The sequence below is a fragment of the Aythya marila genome (genome assembly GCF_965140915.1).
Source record: "Aythya marila genome assembly, chromosome: 20".
NCBI lineage: Eukaryota > Metazoa > Chordata > Aves > Anseriformes > Anatidae > Aythya > Aythya marila.
This window is the reverse complement of record NC_139061.1, coordinates 8,910,103-8,930,094: the sequence shown is the minus strand read 5'-3', so window position 1 is coordinate 8,930,094 and position 19,992 is coordinate 8,910,103. Positions and strand designations below refer to the sequence as shown.

Here is a 19,992-nt window from a genome sequence, read left to right as displayed (position 1 = left end):
CTGAAAAATACCCCTCTTTTGCAATTCAATCTGCGTAACTGCCAGCCACAGGTATTTGCTTTTAAAGTTTCAACAGCCATAAAATTCCCTTATGATAACAGATAGCTAAATCCATTTTAACACGACAATTACTTTGCTAAGTAGTACTGGCCATTTTGCTTGCCTAACGCCTCATTGACAATAAGCCAGTATGTACAACCATGGTCAAAGACCTAGGTAGACTCCTAAAGCCAAATTGTCAAAGGCTGAAAAACAACAATTCATTGTAACTTACTGTGGTAATAAAAACGATGCAAACAGACATTACAACAGCTTACCATACATAGACCGCTGCCATGATAATGCAGAACAAAGTAACGCCAAGCTTTTGCCGCTTCCTGTGGGGCTCTCCAACAAACAGTGCTGCCTGCTATTTAAGCCCTTAACTATCTTTAAAGAGAATGACAAGAACAAGATCAGGATTAACAGGGGGAAAAAAGAGGATATCTTTAACTATGCTTCTAAAAATAGATCAGGACAACTGCTATCTTGTAAAAAACAAAAACAATCCCACCCAATCATCCTTCAGAGTAACCACAGGACAACAAGCCTTAGCCGTATTTTTCTCAAGAGGAACATGCTCCATAAGGTTCACTTACGGGGGGCTGTGACACGCTTACCTGTTCAGAACACCTGATGGAGCTAGCTTGCTTTCTTTAATCTTACAGAACCAAAACACTGAAAACATGTCAGACAACAAATGCAATTGCCCCACAGAGAAAAAAAAAAAGTTTAAAACTTCTTAAATATAAAGTATAATTCTTTTAGAGAAACTCTCATGAAAGAGAAAACTTACTGAAGCACTACGTTCTGTTTAAAAGACGTTTTACAAAATAATTTCCTCCTTACATTCTCACAAAATTATATAAAATTTGTATTAGAACACATTTACTTAAATAAGCATATATATTACAAATTACAACTTGATTCTTAGCCCTCAATGTTCACAAATCCAAATGAGTACTTCAACATTACCCTGTCAGGGGCTAGGAATCATCATCGTACAGCACAGAGACCAGTAAGTTACATTGCAATTGAAATTCTCAAGATATTGGAGGCTCTGAATTTAACATACTAGTTTCCTAAGGGCTGACAGGTACTGCAAAGCATAAGCTATTGGCTCAGCAGGTGCTAACATGAATCTACTTACAGCATTCATCATAGCAAGCTGTGAAGGGTAAGCCTTGCAAGGGAATATAATCTTCACTCCCCCGATAGTATATTCTGACACATCAGAAGACATTTTTCCACGTTTATTTCAGGTTTATAACTGCAATAAAAAACAGTATTAACAAGTCAACATTAACAACCAGGCAAAGCCTGAAACAACACATGGTACCAAACAAAAACAAGCAGAAACTGCTAAGCTGATAAGAGGGCTCAGAGTTCAGCATAGTAACAAAAGTGGCATGTATATGAGTGGCACTTATACTACTTGTCATCTGTTCATGCTCGGTCCTTGTTACAAATAAAAACAAGTTACCGCCATCTGACGAGTAACATTAGGAATTTAAGCAATTTTAAAATGAAAACAGCAACAACAAACTATGAACGAAATGCAAACACCATTTTAGATTCTAATTCTCAGATGGAATATTGTTTGGATAAGAACCTGGATCCCTAGATAGCAAATATTTTAGGATATTTAAATGACTATTAAGAGAAAAATAACAATCTTCCAATTCTGCAGGTCCACTAGCAGAAGACGCTAAGACACCAAGATGGAGCAAGCCACAATTCAGCTGGCTTGAAATAAACACTGCAAGGGTTGCTTGCAGTGTTTATTTTATGGCTATGAGAAAGTACAAATGGACAGTGACTTTAAAAAAGAGATGTCTTAAACCAACACCTTTCTTTTACTGGTTACACAGCAATTACTCTGAGGGGGGAATGTGCTGTCATTCGCTCTACTATTCTGTTCTGTTAGTGTTGTTTGACATTTTTCTCACTCTGGAGAATAAAGGAAAGTCAGTTTCCCTGCCACGCTGAAAACTCTGAATTAAAAATAGCGTAGGTCTGTACGGCTTTTAAAACAACGCCTAGTTTCTCGAAGACACGAAAACTCATCTTGCAGGATTTCAGCGTGTGCAGAATAGAAGCGCAGTTCGATGTTGGCGGCCTTCCAGCGACACGTGAACTCGCCAACCCGTGTCCTCACCTGACTTCTACCGTGTGAACACAGACACGAGAGCAGCACCCCCGCGTGCCACGATTCACCTCCAGCACCGGCTCTGCCGGCACCGAGCGAGCCCTAACGAAAAGAGGCGAGACCGGGAGCCCACGGCCGGCCCCGAAACCGCCGCCGCGCCCGGGGAGAGGCTTTTCCCTCAGCCAGAGGGCGGAAGGCGGCAGCCACCGGAGGCCTGGGGAGGTTAGAACACAGCGCAGGGAGCCCCACGGCGGAGCGGGGCAGAGCACGGAGCCCCCGGGCCGCTTTAACCCCCTCAGGGCCGCCCGCCGAGCCCGCCGCCCCCCTGCCCGCTCCCCCCCGGGCCGCGCGCACCTCACCTCAGGCGAGGCCGCCCCCGGCAGCCTCCCGCTTCCCGCGCGGCTCGGCCCCGCCCGCCAATGGGCTGTAAGGGCAGGGCGCCGAGCCGCCACTCAGCGAGCCGCACACTGAGCGGCCCCACCCCCGGCCGCCGCACGACTAGAGCCAATGGTAGAAGGGCGTGTTGGCTTCCGGGTTGCCCTTGTTGCTAGGTAACCACGCCGAGCAGCTCCTCCGATTGCCCTGGGGCTGGAGTTGGGCCTTGGTTGCGCCCCCACTTTGCTGCCCCCCCATTTTCTGCTCCCTCTTTGTTGCCCCTCTTCTTACAACGGCATCAGTGGCTGCTGATCCCTTCCACATTAGAAGTATAAGCACCTACAAATCGATTCAAATCGTCTTTTTTATTTTTTTTTTATTTAAATACAAATACAGCATATAAAATTACACGACGGGAAAAAACAGCACGTGTTTTAATTATTTACATACATTACACGGAGATAACAAAACCATCCCTGGGAGCCTGATGGTGTCGCACACCGAGGAGCCTGGTGCACAGCTGGGAAGCAGGATCCACAATCCAGCACTCGTGTCTCTCACTTACTGTCCATCACAGGAAGCAGATGTATGCAAGACTTTCTCAAGTCACACTAAAGAATCAGACCGTTATTTTTGGAATATAAACTGGCTTAAATCAAAAAAATATTTTAATTAAGGATCCTGGATGTTGTAGTTCAAGAAACAGCAAATCTGGGCTGCCAAGCTTAGCAATCCAAGTGTGCTGAAGTACAACAGTCAATTCTGGCACAACAGCCAAACAATCTTCTTTGCTGCAGGCGCATGTGCTGCCTCACGTAAAGCTTGTGTAAGCTTCAGGAACATTGCACCATAAACACCCTTCTGCAACGCCACAAAACATCCACCAAGGCTAACTGCTGCAGTTGTAAATGAAGGAACAACCAACTGCACGCGGTAAGCACAAAGGATTCTTCAGCCTTCTTGTTCACTGAGCTGTGTGGAACTGCTTTGGTATGGCTGAAATCTGTCATCCCTTTCACTACAGGAAATTTAGCTGCTGGCACTGTCGCCTCCAACACTAATTTCTGTTTAAGCTTATCCTTCACTTTATTCCTTTGAGACCAGTTTCAAACTTCCACTGAAGGCTGTCTGACCTTTAAAATTATCTCATGAACTGACACTTCGACCAATGGTTTGGGGAAAAAAAAAAAAGTTAAATCTTTTTTGCTCTGCAACGTCTTGGACAGTCATTTATTTGAATTTTAGTAAAGCTTTCCAATCTCAATTTTTTCTTCACCATCATTTTGCCATTTGCTCAATAAATTAAGTACTCACTTCACAGTGTCAAGAAACCTTTTATGGGTGCATTGCTGTATCACAGAGTTGCACAGAGTGTGCAACCAGGCAAGCCTGAAAGATCACTCTTACTTTCCCTGGAAATGATTTACCCACCACAACAGCCTCAAAAGTTTTCACTGAAAGCAAAACAAGTCTCCCTGAAGTATTATTCTCTTTTAAGAAGGTTCAGACCTAACCGAATCCAGTGAAAGAAAAATTTCTCGTGCTCCAGCTCCTCGATCCACTTTGGCAGCTCTATCCAAATTTAGGCACCATAGGCCACGGGACTAGCTACAGTATAATCTCATTTGCATTCTTCCTAAACTCCACTTACGCTCATGTTAATTATTTCAATGATAGTGCTCTCAACACACTGGCATAACTGAACATCAGGGTCCATACTCGCAAAATCCCTTGAACAGCTTTTGTAAGGTGAATCTTTACAAAGTCCTGACACTTCATTTGGTTTCTCTTTTAGTTGCTGGAGACCTGAAAAAATAAATAAAAATAAATATTAAAAAAAAAAATCAAACATAAATAAATAAATGAATACAGTTGTTATTTTACACCCACAACATAAACATATGCTATTAAATTGTCAATTTAAACCTGGTACATGAAACAGTGACAGTTGAATTCCACAGATTATTTCTACAGACACTACAAATTTTCTTTTTCATTTACCTATATCTGCCTCTTTGTTTCTTTTTATATACCCTCTTAATCTCTTAAACATAAATAGCATCAGAGAACACAGGATCACATGAATAGAACATTTGTGTTAGACAGAAAAAAAGTCAAAATTACTTGCTAAAAATCAACCAAATGATTTAAACAGCTGTATAAGACATCAGATAGCTCATTTGACTTTGCATTTCCAATGGACTAGGAAGACTTATATGACCATTATGCCTCAGCTGAGAGACAAAAGCGTCCTATTGTTCCCAAAAGCCTTTGCTCACATTTTAACCTTGCACTATAACTGCAAATTCTATTGACAACACTTGCTTGCACAGATACATCTCACAATGATACAAATGGGGAAACAAAGCAAAAGGCTGGCAGTACAAAGCTTAATAAAAAGGGTGCTTTCAGCCCCTTTGGCTTCTAATTTCTCCAACACAATAAATCCACTGAACCCTATCCCTTCTGTATTTACAAATTAACTTTAGCACATTTCATATTGCATTTACTAAGCTTAAACTTTTGAAATATTAACATTATTTTCTCCCTAGGACCATGACGTTACCTTTGAAATATAAGCTGCTTTACTTACGTGTAATAATTGGGTCAAAGTCTCTTGTCTGTGTAGCAACATCAGAGGCACAAACTTGCCCAATCTGTATCAGCAGCGACATAATATCCTCATACAAAGGAGGGAAGGCTTGACAGAACGACACCAAACAAGGCAGGGTTGGCATAAAAAAGGTATAGCGTTTTGATTGGGTTAAAACTATAAAGGAAAAGGAAATGGGTAAGTAAAAAAGCAACTATTATCATAATCCAGTCAAGAATTGTTGTTACTTTTACAATCGTAATTAACACAGTGGCATTGTGGCAAAATTTTATTCAACTTAGACAAATCTAACTTCCACAACCAATGCATTAAGGAGTTGCTGGAATGCTTACCTGTGAGTAGGGTTCCCATCACATTGATAGCTAAACGAGCCACACTGAGAGATTTAGGTAGTGCATACTGGATGCACAAATACGAAAGTAACTGGATAGCAAATATCTGTTAAGTAGGTAAAAGGCAAAAGAAAAATAAGCAAGAAGTTATAAATTGTTTTGCAATTTCAATCCCAAGCTCTTCATGTAATTTAGGAGTTAGTAAATATTCCCCATCTTATAGTCAGAAAATAAGAGCAAGAGAAATCTTAAAAATAGTTACTGTGAAATTTTTATGCTGCCGTAGAAAAAATCAAAAAATCAGATGTTTAACATTAAACAAACAGGTTTTCAAAATCTAAACCTTTATGCAAGTTCCTCTAGCTATAAAGTACCAGATAAAATCTAAGAAGGCAAAACTTCTGCCAACTGTTATATAGGCAATATATACAAAAAAGTTGTTATTGAAAGTGCTTTTATGTTCTTGAAAGTAACATTGAAATGCATGAGCATTTCCTAAGCAAGTGTACACACACATGTCAGCAGAGTCATCACAATCCCAGATTTGGTGGGAGGGCTTTTAATCTAAGGTAAAAGTGCTACCGATACTACCTTAATATACTGGGCAGGTTAGAACGAGACTTATTTTTAAGTGATCCTTTTATTTTCTCCCCCTAACCAATACTGCATCAGCATTAACTACTTCCAGTGACTCCCAAACGAGACGACTGCACAGTACCTGTTTTTCAAGTTCAGGCTGGGCAATGAGCTCAGGTATGAAATCCAGACAGATGTGCATTGATGGAATCCCCGCCACTGTCAGTGCCAGAAGTTCGCATGGATAACCCTGTGGGATTAAGGAAAGAAAACAGATATGCCCAAGGTGTTTTAAAAATTCTGCTTCAATTGAAGTTTTAAATTAGATCTGCATTATTGCTTTTTTTCAAAACAAATATAACTCGCTTTTGTTCAGAAAGACAAGCAACAGGCCTGTACCCCCAAGGCAACATGAAGTAGGCTGGGTGACACACCCAGGGTCTGAATCAGTTCTTTATCCACAGGACTCAACCTATTATTTGCATATAAATTCCTTTTCTGCTCCCCAAACTAAACCAAGCTGCATAGATTCTTTTTCTTTTGTGTCCTTGCCCCGTGTTCCAAACACCACTATAGGCCCCAACTTGCTTATTTCACAACTGCACTATTACAACTTTTCCAGTCACTTAATCAGTTCCAGGTCAAGGCAAATTAACTGCTTTTAAAGAAACTACCATCTGGCAATGAGAGATTTAACACATACCAAAAAACATATTTATATAAAAAATTTGCTAAGCTTCCCCCCCCCCTTCTTTTTTGTGAAGGCCTACAGCTGCTGTGGCAGGGGCATCCTTTCTCCTTCCACTCTAAAGAGATAAAGTGTGCCCTAGCAAAAAGGAAAGATAAGAAGAAGTTGATATTTGCAGCCAAATTACAGTTTTGAATAATGGGTATATTAATTTAAGAACATGGCCAGAAAAACACTAAACCACACAAGATGTGGAACAAGTAATTACAAGATGAGTACGCCAGTTTTCTTTGGCCTAGAATGGACACACTATTTCAGCATAAATAATGGCAAAGGCACAAACAAAGCATGTGTTTAATGATGAAGAACAGGCATAGTTTAGCTGCTCCTCTCTCAGCTACAACACCGAACAAAAGCACTGAAATTTGGTGGAAATGTGGGTACTACAAATTTGGGAAGATGGGAAAAAGAGGAGTGTGCTTTTGTAATTTGTAAGGAACACAACAATAGCATCCAGCATTCTTTGACCACTTCACTTGGCTCTCTCCTAACCAGAAGAAACATGAAAAGAACTAAAATAATGCAAACCAGACCTGGAAATGAACTAGTTTTACTATGTTGGGGTCGGCTATATACATTTGATGCAGCAGACAGCAGATCAGACACTGGACTTCTCGAAGATTGCACAGCAAGCTATCTTCTTCTTCCTCTAGTTCTGGACTCTTAGGACCTGAGGTACTCTGAACGCTCTTTAGCAAACTGTATGTATTACTGCCCTGAGTTTTCTCATCTTCTGTCGGTAAGCAGATCTCTAGAAGGATCTGCACAGCAGCGCTGTCCTGTGAAGAAAATAAGCAACAGAGCACACATAAAAAAAAGAAATAAGAAACAAAATACAAAGTAATGACAATTTAAGAAATTAAAGGCTGCCAAATGGCTAGAATTTCTGGCTATAGAACGTTTTTGTATCGGAAAAGAAATCCCACAACTCAGTTCCAGAATCATAAACCCTAGAGAACATTAACAAATTATCTGAACAAAAGCTTAAATCCACCAGATTATTGTAACCACAGGTCAGAACAATCTTTTCAAGGGAATCACGTACTGTTTCAAAATACATCTCCAACAGCCCCCTAAAGCATCCAGATCAGCCAAAAAACACTCATGACCATGCAATTCACATAATTTGGAGGGGACTATGCTACCCATTTAAGTATAAAACCTCCATTAACTCAAAAACCATCTTCTACGAGGGATTCTAGATGTGCCATTCTTCCAGACAAAGGTAAGAATAGAATGTCTGTGAAACAGGATTACCCAGGAACTCTCCAAAAATAGTCAACAATCTGAATGCAAGAATTAAAAATAATTAAAAAAAAAAAAAAAGACAACCTTTTTATTTATTTTCCACTTCTGTATTTGTTTTGTAATTGTCTTTCTTCATGTCATTCAATATCCATTCCCCCCCCTTACCTGAGCAGCAAGCAATGCATTTTTTAATTCTTCCCTTGTAACTTCTGGGGCTTCTGGACCTATTGCATTATTTTGGGATGGCCTAATGTCCTGTTCAGCTGTTTCTTTTAGGTGAGCATTGAGGTAAGCTTTCGATGCAAGAAGATATCCATTCAACATATGCAAAGTTATATCCATCAGAGGAGGGCTCCTAATGTAGGAACACATACAATAAAGTCATTTCAGTAAGCAGAATAATAAGATAGTAACAATAAAAACAAACTTAAAAGAACTCCAAAAGGATTCACTCGATTGTACTCTGGTCCATACTAAAGCTGCTTTCTCCAACACAGCAAAACACTAAAGGGTACAAGCCTTTCTGCTGTCCTGCCACTCAGTCCTTCTTCTCTCATGCACGCATATGCATGCATACCCTCTACACAAACAAGAAGCTACTTCAGAGAATAACTTCTGACAAACAAAGGAAACTAGAAAAAATTCTGCTATATGTGAATTTAAACCAAAATAATGATCTGAATGATGGAGAAAATATAAGGCAGAGAAGCTCTAAACAACTGCTTCTACAATACCAACATGATGGTTTTCAAATCACATTGCATTATAAATCTCTCTGACAGTTTTAGAAGCTTGGGATTTTCAATTTGCAGCCAGGGCTGAATGGACATACATTTAAATATTTCTCCTACGGGTTGGCATTAAAGATGTCATCAATAGAAACTTGAAGTCTAGCAGAGTTGTAGCAAGCCTAATGAAAATTGGATTAACAGCTCAATTGCTAAAAGGCAGGGGGGCAGATGCATACCAACAAGAATATGAAGAACAAATCAAGATGATACTAGCCATTTATTATGAACAGAAGGGTATTAAAAAAAAACACAACAACAACAAAAGGGGCAAAAATAAACCACAACTGATAGAAGATGTGAAAAAGAATACAAAAAGGAAAAAAGCTAGGGGTTGAAGTACTTTTACAAGCTGGTCTGCTGCTATCAATTATGATCATTTCTACTACTAAAATTCTCAGCTTGTTCTTCTATATCAAAGCCACAGTGCAGCTTTACACATACTCCTCTGTCATCACTGACAGCTACAGGAAGTAATTTCTCTGCACTGCTAAAAGACTTAGTTGAAAAATGAAGCAAATCTACCTCTGTTACATACAACCAGCACCTGCTGGCAGAAACCACTACCCAAAAAGAAAATATTTACAGGTCCATGAAGGATGTCAAAAGACAACTGTGAAGTGGAAGGATGCTACAGTTACAACCACCACCACCACCATGTGGCAGCAGCCATTTTAAGCATGCTGCAACGTCTAGAACAAATTCACACACACAAATCTAAAATGGATGATCTATGTGCAAATCACAGTTTCCAAAATAGAACTACATGTAAGGCTGTTTAACAAGACACTCAGCTGGACAATATGACATGCTCAAACAGCGTGCACAGTTCACTCAATCCTCAGACCAACAAGCTTAATACAAGAATATGGTGCAGCAAAAGATGGATCTTAGAAGCTCGTAAGACTAGTTTGAAAATATTTCAAAGTAACGAACCTTTTTAGTTTTTTATGAGACACCTTTATGTACAGCACTCACTATGTATCAATATAAGTACCGCAGAGCATAAAAAGCTAAAAGAGATGCTTACCTATGAACTCTCTGATCACATCTTAGTACAATCAAAGGATCAATCATCAGATCATTCTGAGTGTATTTCTGTTGTCGGACTATTTTTACTGAAGGCTGCAGAGCATTAACAGTCATAACCCATAACCTAAAATGAGATTGTTTCAAAGTTGCTTTTTTTGTTTGTTTGTTTTTTTACTAGATAGTCCATAAGAAAAAAAAGGATTTGTTTCCTGCTGTTCGCAACAGCAAACTAAATGGTATTTTGAGCCTACCTTCTCGGCATCACAGTGTTAAGAACCATCCAAAGTTTATTGACTGTCTGAAGAATCCTCCGAGGGACTCCAGCATTCAGCAAGCAATTCATATTTGATGTCAATACTTCTGCATATGGGATCAATTCACCAGCAGAGAGAAGTGTTAAGTGCTCTAAAATCTGCATCAGCTGCGTATGATTTCCAGGCAGCATGGAAAATGCTATAAAACAAAGACAATGGTAAAACTGGACTTATGACATTTTTGCTGACTTCTTGACCTGAAGACTCCTAAGTTAACGAGCTTGCAGCAGAGTATTTTGTTTGATCATACTGCATTTGCATAAAGAAATTAAATGACTACGCACTTCCAAACCCACTATATTCCTTCCACCAGTTTGGAAAGAAAATTGCTTACTTCAAACAAAGCTTTTACCTTCCTGGAGCTGTTTAGGAGAATGATTCTTCGCAATGTTTGTAAGAAGCATCCTCCTCAGTAAGGCATCAGTGCCCGTGATCTGTTCCTCACAGATCCAGTCCTCCACGATGCAGAGGTGAGGGTAGTTAGTTGCAAGAAGGCGTAACAGTGCAGAATGCAAGCCTTTAAGGGCATTAAGAGAGTATACACTTCAGATTTAAATAGTTACATTAGTCACCTGAACACATTTGTGCCTACCATTTCAACAATAGATCTTAACTGAATCACTGCCAAAATGTTCAACGAGCTTGCATGTTTAGAGCCTGAAATTCTACCTCCAACAGAAAGGAAAAGTTCCATTTTGGAAAGGTGGGAGGACCCTACAGCAGCTTTTAAACTTAGCCTGAAACAATTATAAATTCTCAGGTAATTCCCACACTAACTACTCTAGAAAGAATTACCCTCCTCAAACTTTCACAGTTACTCTTTAAATATATCTATAATTTCACTAGTTACTATTGACACAGTTTAAATGAAACAAAAAGGCAAGCACACTTTGATACAACCAGCAGCAGAAGAGCTGGAAACAAGCTTAGCTTTCTTTCTTTATCGACATTAGACTTTGATGCACAGATATACCTCCCAGTTCCTGCTGCAGTCCTTGGGCCTGCCGGATGAGGTACTTGATTGGAATCTGATCCATTAACGCTGAAGAGTAAGACTTGGGTTTTCTTTGCATGGCAGCTGTAAGGGAATAGGAAAAAATCCACACATAACAGTTACAGAGTGAAAAAAAAAAAAAATCTATTTCCCCAGCTGAATCAGTAAGGAAAATGTAAGGCATTAGCCTCTATATTATTCAATTAAAATAGAGAAAACCCCTAATAGCACACCTCATTCCTGGTAAAGCATTAAACTACGTCCTTTAGGAAACTATTTCTGTGAACATTTCCATTTAAAGACTTCCCTGTCATCTAGATTTTTCACATCTTCATACTATTTTTGATCAAGTCCAACAGATTTTGAGATCATACTCAAATCTGCACTGTTTGTATTCAACATTAAAAAAAAATAGATATAAATATTATGTTTTCATTGAAATGAAACTCAGTCAGTAATGTACACAACGTTCTTTTAGAACTGGTAAAGCCACAATTTGAAAGATAGAAAGGGATCATTCAGCCTTGCCAACTATAAAATTATAAAATTGCCAGCCCAAAGAGATTTGCTTAGTTTGCTAACACATGAACAAATGAAGATCTGAAGTGATTAAGAAGTCTTAGCTATTTGTTGCTAGATTTATCACATGGTCAAAAATATTTATAAAAATACAGAAATACATTCATGTAAATGTAAATAACTTTTTGGCCAGCTTGGACCTTTTTCAATCTGGAAAACCAATTACTCAGCTAAGGATTTTTAGCAGACAGTTTATCTGCTTTATTTCTATGGTAATGCTGTATTTACTACAAGAATCTAAGCTTTTCATACTGTGCTTGAATCTGACAGCAACATAAATTTTTGGCTATTGTAAGAATCCCTCTAGCTGCATCAAATTTTTAGATTGTTATTTTTCAGAGATTCATTCACATATACCTAGTGTCTTCGTGTTTGCCAGAAGTGCTTCTTCGTATGACAGGACATAGTAGAGGACAAGCAATTGCGTTGTGATGCTGTAACGCTGAGTAAGACGAGTATTTTCTCCCTGTATAGAAAACCACAAACAAATGTCACATTGCATTCCTGAGAACAAAAATTTGTATTTACCTGCAAATATGAAAAAAGATAAAGTAATAAACCTTGTATAAAAATATCAAGCCATAGGAGGTCCAAGCTGAAAGTTGAAGATTTTTTTTTTCTTTTCTTAAAAGTTTCCAACATAAAAGGTATTTTTGATGTCTTGGTAGTCCCAGGATTCCAGCACAAGTTAATATTTACTACTCATTCAACATACATCCAGGCAACCCACACTTCTATCAAAAAGAAAATGTTTCTTTCAAAAACAGCTAGAGTGCTTTAATGACTTAGTATTTTTGATCTAAGAAGGCCAAATCAGTACAAAAATTATACAAATCCAAGATAAAAAATTCCTCTTTCTAATTCATTTTACTGCTAGGAAGAACCCATGATTTTTAAGAAGTGTTCTAATCTGTATTTTTAATACTGTGAGTTGATTACTTCCCAAAGAAATGGGTAAAAGGGGGACAAATATCAATTCTCCTGGAAATCTAGGTAGCACTAAAAAGACTCACTTATAAACATATGACCATCACTGTAGGGCAACAAGTGTGTAAGGACTAAAGACAAAAAATAAGACAACTTACAGAATCTGAAACAAGCATGTATACAATATACTAAACCACACATACATTGACATGAAAGTACATGAAAGAAACAAACAAATTGTTTACCCCAGTGAGTCCCTGGAAAACATTCAGTATCTCCTGTTCCGTGACAGGCTGATTTGTGGCTTCTGGGTTGGATTTTGATGCAGGAGTAAGAATAGAGTTAATGTAGACATCAATTAGAGGAAGCAGCTGAGGATGGAGTGGAGTGGTGGTTTCACAGAGCTGCCGATAGATCCAGTCCTAGAAAAAAACATGCCATGTTTAGTTTCAAAGCTGACAGGTAATTCTTTTGTTTGCAAGTACAGTCCTTTTTAACTAGTTACAAAAAATTGTATTTGAATGAGGTTTTGACTTTGGAAAGTATAATACCTGTTCTGAGTTGAATGTAGTCATAAACTGCATATCCAAAAAGAGCCTTCTCTGCTCTACACAGATCTACCAATAAAGCTTGTCCTGGCTGAAAACATTGCTCAGACTACGATTTTAGCACAGAAAGAGGACAGGGATAACCTTCTAATTATATATAACTTAACTATGTTCAGAATCCTGGATTACAGAGCTATATAACTAGGTATCCTAACTCAATACATGGACCATTCTTAGGTATCCTAACTTAATACATTGTCCCTTCTTAAATTGCATGGTAATAGACAGTAAGATTCATTAATAACTCTGTTCATATTGTAACTTTTTAGGCAATTCTACCAAAAAAATAAAGCCTGCAAAGCCTAGTCAACATCCAAAACAAAGAACAGAAATAAAATGAATATCATACCTTAATGGATACTTTGTGCTTGGTGAATGACCGGCTTCTTAAAAGCTGGTAAATGCAGTGAATAGGTAAAAAACCAATAATGTTGGCACTGAGATTGCCTGTAACTGGCACACGAACTGCATGGGCTGTGACAACCTAAAAGAAAGTTATAATTACCAAGAAAAATACCACAAAAAATATATATATCACTATATCACAACATATCTGCACGATGTGACAAAGTTACACAGCTGCATCCTTTCAGGCATTTATTTATTTTTGGTTGTTTGGTAGCTGAAGAATACTTTTACGTAGTTTAATACAGTATATGCAAAATTGTAGCAAATATACTACGTTTATAAACAATTTCCTGTTACTATATTTTTATGTAATTCTAGGCTATTTTTCTCCTTTGCTTTCCCATTATTTAAAAACAGCCTAATGTTCAAAACACATTAGATCACTGTACAAAAAGAAAAGGCCAAAGTTCTTCATTATAGGGATGGTGCAACTTCTTGTAGGTCAAACCAAAGCGATTAAAGGAAAGAAAAAAAAAGCAAAGGAAAAAAAAAAGGCTTAGACTTCAAATACCTGTTCAGTGAAAATCTCCTGTGTGAAGATTGTCTTCATTCTGCTCAGAGAGCTGGGCTTTATAACAATCTGAAACAAACAAACAAAACGTTAAGTTCTAGCTTTCTTATAAGTTCTGTAAATTTATTTTATTAACTATTAACTTTTTAAAATTTGTCTCTATTGTGGTACAAGGAAAAGATTCACATATCTAAACTTGACATGTAAAACAAACCCTATTTTCAAACATCACAAGTTCACGACTATATATTCCTCATCTTGCAATCTAACTAACTAGCTTAACAATTGGTTGAAGCAAGTCTCCCTTGATAACTTACAAAAGTGAATTAAGTATTACAGATAGATATTTCTTTAAACTGTTTAAAATAAAACCTTTGCAGATCAGTTTGGAAACAACATCAGTTCATCGTCTTTAAAAATAATTTCTTGTAAATAATGATTTCAACAAGTCAACTTTTTTGAAGGTACCTTTTATCATAACATTCCTCTGTACCAAGTGTTATGCACAGTGTGATGTGTTTCTAGAGGAACTAATTTAAGTTAGTTACTCATTTATTGGGTATATGTTTACTCAGGTACATTAGCAAAACCAAGGTTTTTTTTATTAAAATTAAAGTAAATACAAGAGTATAAATTCACAGTAAGAAAGTGAATTTTAACAGAGAAATGTGTGTGTTAGAAACAGCTTAGGACTTACCTTCATTCCCAAAGTGGAGCAGACCAAATCAATGATAGCGCTGAGCTGATTACTGTGGAAATACATGGCTACCAAGAGAAGCATTTCTCCAAAGGAAGCAGACACACCAGAAATACTACGATACCAAAGAGGAAGAGTTAATTCCCAACAAGACATAAGTAAATATGAGAATAATGGAAACACTAAAAACAAAAGAAGCCTGCTCTCACCTTTCAAAGTAAGCTTCTTCCTTTATCATCCAACTAAGCCACATTACCATGAGTTGCTCCTGTTCCGGTGTACTGCACAAAGAAATTACAGAAAAGATCCATTTCCCAGGAATTACAGTTAGTTTAACTAACAATTACTAGCAGGAAAAAAAAAAAAAAAAAAAAAAAAAAAAAAGAGTATTTGAGGAATCTTATACCAGGATACTTTCTGACACTGTCTACTTAGCATCAAACAGCAGATAAGCACTGATATTTAGCATGAACTTCGAAGTCTGGGCAAGAGTCCAGCTGTCAGGCAATTTCCTGTCTTGAAAGCACACAGCAAAAAGCTACATCCATTAAATAACTATGTTGCTACTTTTTTGAATAAGGTCCCTAAAGAATTTAGTCATAAATATGTTCGGTGGAAAAGTAACCGGTAAGGCCTACTTTAGCCTTCAAAAACCATTCCAAACTAAGCTACTGCCAATACTCCCCTCAAAAGATTGGTTACCAGCACGTGGGTGAGCAGACCACAGTTTCAGACACTTACAGCAGCGTGAAATAAATCCCTTCAACTAATGTAGGGAGATTAGTATAAAGAATTAGGAGAGAAAAAAACTGCATCTCTGGAGGTCATTGCCTTAGCTGTATTAGAACAGTAATATCTTTACAAAACTCCTCCTTTATTGTGGTACCTGACAAGAGTGGAGAAGGCCAGAAGCATACAAAAGGAAAGAGAAACGAAGCGAACACCAGCTGGAGTTGCAGGAGGCCGGCTGGTCATCAGCTGCAGGAGCTGCTCAGCTTCTTCATCAGTTGGTCTGAAGGGGGAGGAGAAAACACTGATCATTTAACAGGGATTTCCAACCTCATCAGAATGGTTAAAGATTAAAGTTTCTCTATTATTTAATCTGTTTATCAAGTTACTATCAATATACGAATATCTAGATTAACGGGCACTTCTCTTTGAACTGAAGAATCCCAATAAAAATCGCTGCTAAGAGATAACAGTGAGAAAACTTCCCCAGGCCATAAGCATGCCTATTGGTACAACAGACTTAAAACCAAAACTAATGTTGTATGAAGATGCTACATTAGCGCTCTCTAAAACGTAAAACCAGAGAAAAAGAAATTCAAAGTTCATACAAAGTACATTGCTAGACTATTCAGCTGTTCTACACCCTTAGGCCCAGACTTACTTTAATGAAATCTGTAACACTGGTTTTGCTGCATTAATCAGAGGAACACACTTCATGCATTAATATTATTTTAAGTTAAAAAAAAAATTGATAGACAGTGAGTAAAAACATATTAAAGAGCATTAAAACATTCATTACTTCAGCCCAGCTATTCCCATTAAAGCACAATAGAGACGTAACAATGCGCTGGCTTTCACAACATGCTCTTCCTTCAGTCCCGAATACACGGACACATTTGGCTCCATATCAACATCTGCTTCTTCAACAATGTGTGTGCTGCGAACCGTGGGAAGGATTCCCATGAGCTCCAGGAGCAGCTGCCTTCTCATTTGCCAAAGCACAGAACTGATATTATCTCTTTTTCTCTGTGTAAGAGGTTAAAAGAGGAGAACAACAATATAAAATTAATCTTATCAGACACTACATTATAGAAGAGCTTCCGTAATTCAAGAAAAAAAAAAAAGAGAGAGAATGGGAAGGACTGAGGTTTTGTTTATTTGTTTGTTTTAAAGAAAATTTTCTTTACCGGGGAACATGCAACACATTTATGTCTCACCTGTTGGCCATTTCGGATAAATGTTCCAAACCAAGTTCGAACCTTTGCGTTTGTTCCAAGTAGCAAACCACTCACAAAGCACACCAGGTCACTCACTCCATCGTCCGAAGATTCATTTTTGGTGTGATCCAGGGTCAAAGCTACACCAAGACCTGGTAGATGGCACTCCTCTACCTAGATAAAATGTCCAGGCTCAATTATCTTTTTAACATTCCACTAAGATGACAAATATTATTCATGTCTTGTCTCATGACAGATGAGTTACAGGCTTACCACCATGCCTCGGACCCTGAGAGCTTGGGAAGGGTTCATTTTACACAGGTGACGGAGTGCTTCTGTTCTACGACGGCCTCCAACACTTTCCTCATCCTGCCGTTCACCATTCTTAATCAAGCCTCTACAGACTAAATATCCAACAGGAGGCGTTAGTAAATCTGACCTTTCCAACAGAAAGTCACATATCCATAAACACAAAGCCAAGCCATTTTGTTCGGCTCACTATGATTTACTAACGCAGCTACTCCAAGAACTGGTGATTAACACTGAGTAGGACAAACAAGGAAATGGTCTTCCCCCTCTGAGAAATTACAGCATCTTTGTAGATTTACACATCATCCATTTATTATTTATACTTCATCTAATACAACCTGTGCATCTGGCAGCCCTAGAGACTGAAATCTTACTGCAGGGTACAGGATACTAAATGGGCAATGTCAATACAAATCTTTCACATCATAATATGGCTCAATCTGAAGGACAGGTACTATTAGCAAAGCTAAACCAGGTTCATCATCCCAGTCATTCACTGCCTTTAAAAAGGTGACCAACACAACAGATGAGAAGCTGCAACATGCACACAGCGAGTCTAAAGTCAGGCTGCAAAAAGGGGAGTGAACGTGATGAGAAGGGGAGACCTATCAGCATCTCTAAGCATAAATGCATTCAATTACATTTCATAAGCTAAGCACTCATCAGTTCAAATACTCACAATATATGGTTTAGCCTAGAATGAACTTCATTGCTAGAAACTATTTCAAATCTTTATTTTTAAGCTGGACAAGAAGAAACTAACTCACCCTCATTAAAGCTATCAGGAACATTGGCCACCAGGAGGCAGAGGAACCAGGCTCCATTTTTGACATGCAACAGAGCCTCTGCTACATCAACTATGGGCAACAGTGACGGCAACTCTGGATAAAAAATTTTAGAAGTTACAGAGTTTCACTATGAAACAAATAAAAACTTGTATTTAATATGCTGTTAAGTAACATATCAAACCAATGAACGAAAAAAAAAATCTACCTGTGGATTATCCCTCTTTCAAAAAGCTATACAGCTGAGATTAACCTTAAATCAGTCATGACAGGTCAAAAAGTTTTGTTTTCTTTTAAGTTTGTATTGCTTTTGAATTCATAACTTCTTACAACATTAATACAAATGGAATATATTTGTAGTTTTTATATCTATATATATACCTGCTTGCAAAATACAGAGAACATCTGCTGCCTCTTCCAGATAGACAGGACTCTCAAAGAGCTCCGAAGACTTGAGAAAAAATTCTCCATTTGATTCTGACACCTGCAAGGCATTATTTATCATCACTGAACAAGTTTTAGGAAACAATTTGTCTGATCAGACGTCCCTAGATTGAAATTCAATAGATTTGATCTATTAAAACTGCCAAAAACATATAGCTAGAAATATCGCATAGTCAAGGAAATGTTTAGAGTAATAAATATTTACTAACAGAAGTACATCAATATAAGTAGCGTTATTGTTTCTTTCTAGAAGAAAAACAGCTAAGAATTCTAAAAATACATTAAGTTCACACAAGGAAAATAAAATACAGAAGAAAAAAATACGAGAAATAGGGTAGCTAACATACTGCAATAAGAGTAAGAACACAATTTCATTTTCAAATATAGTTTCTGCACTGATGCATCACAAAATCGCGTTATATTTGAGTAAAGCACTTTATGAGATACACTGAACAAATATTACATTAGAAAAGATTACCCTTATTTGTTCTGAGGAAGAAAGACTTCCTCTAGGACGTTGGGTTCATAAGGAGTTTACTCACAAGCCACCGTTCGATAAAATGGAAACTGTAAGCCTTGGAGCACCAGGTAAGATCTGGAGAAGTGTACTCACAACAGCAGTAGCAGTGGTAACATAACGGGGCAGTACATCAACTTATTAAGAACAAAGCCTTCTGGCTTCTTTGTCTTGCTAATATAAAATTCACAATTACCCAGAAAGGAAGAAATTTACCTTATTCATAATTGCCAGTAATTCGCTGAGTACGAGCCGGAGCCGGCGAGGCGAATCGCTATGCTCAAACTCCAGCGTCAGGCCGTGCTGCAGCTGCGACACCAAGATGCTTTCTCCACTGCCTCCTCCAAGCTTGTGCCTACCAGATGATTAAAACACAACAGTTATCACATCTTTTGTATGCACTGGCAGCTTTTCAGGTCAAAGACAATAATTCCGCAAGAATTTCTTCTGTCACACTAAAGGTTGAGCATTAGACAACCTATTTAGGCGGATTAACGTGGTGTATTCAGAAAATACCAGCAGAATGACCAGGGTCTGTGCTCCCCACAGCCCAGCCAAAAGCCCAGGCAGCTCCTCGGCCCCTCAGCGCGTACCGACCGCCCCCAAAAGCCCCGAATATATCGAGTAAAGCCGCAGGGAGGCCGCCGGCAGCCACCCGGGGAGTTACCGGAGCTGCTGCTCTTTGCTGGCGTCCTGCTCCAGGGCGTGAAAGTCGACGGAGAGCAGGGCCACGATGGAATTGACCGCCTCGACGCCCGAGAGGAGCCGCAGGATGAGCTTTTTGTCCTGCGCCCAGCTCTGGCTCTGGTCCGCGGGGGCGCACAGGGCCATACGCACCAGGCAGGGCAGCAGCAGCCGCAGCTCGGGGTCGCTCAGGGCGGCCAAGCGCACCACGTCCACCTTCTGCATGGCCTCGAAGGCGTAGGGGCTGACGAACTGCAGCCCCGAGCACTCGGCCATGGCGGCGGCCGGCCCCGGGTCCCCTCAGCCGGGCGCTGCCAACGGCGCGAAGCGATCGCGTCACGGCCCTGAGGGGAGCGGCGGCGGCGGGC

The 19,992-nt window shown here is 38.9% G+C and overlaps 2 protein-coding genes across 4 annotated transcripts in view; both read right to left on the bottom strand.

The window, feature by feature from the left end:
* Window positions 1–2,577, bottom strand: part of BRIP1 (BRCA1 interacting DNA helicase 1) — a 58,582-nt gene extending 56,005 nt beyond the window's left edge. Inside the window, exons 1-3 of one of the 3 annotated variants that reach the window (XM_082776076.1) lie at window positions 2,548–2,577; window positions 1,190–1,309; window positions 318–429 (exon numbers count right to left, since the gene is read on the bottom strand). In XM_082776076.1, coding sequence (XP_082632202.1) covers window positions 318–429; window positions 1,190–1,282 — 205 coding nt within the window. In that variant the 5' untranslated portion in view covers window positions 1,283–1,309; window positions 2,548–2,577. Of the gene's footprint in view, window positions 1–317; window positions 430–1,189; window positions 1,312–2,542 lie in introns of those variants that run through there. The other 2 variants (XM_082776075.1, XM_082776077.1) reach the window with 2 other exon arrangements.
* Window positions 2,578–2,921: 344 nt separating this feature from the next.
* On the bottom strand, window positions 2,922–19,989 carry INTS2 (integrator complex subunit 2). The gene is made up of 24 exons (XM_082776376.1): window positions 19,608–19,989; window positions 19,157–19,295; window positions 18,361–18,463; window positions 17,962–18,075; window positions 17,159–17,289; window positions 16,886–17,059; window positions 16,468–16,694; window positions 15,826–15,951; window positions 15,149–15,220; window positions 14,940–15,054; window positions 14,243–14,311; window positions 13,673–13,807; window positions 12,961–13,137; window positions 12,146–12,254; window positions 11,189–11,293; window positions 10,568–10,732; window positions 10,153–10,354; window positions 9,900–10,025; window positions 8,247–8,436; window positions 7,367–7,612; window positions 6,228–6,335; window positions 5,510–5,615; window positions 5,157–5,333; window positions 2,922–4,369 (listed from the first exon to the last, which is right to left on the bottom strand). Exons 1-24 carry the CDS (start codon window positions 19,898–19,900, stop codon window positions 4,200–4,202), a joined length of 3,579 nt encoding a protein of 1,192 aa, XP_082632502.1. The 5' UTR covers window positions 19,901–19,989; the 3' UTR covers window positions 2,922–4,199.
* Window positions 19,990–19,992: the final 3 nt, after the last annotated feature.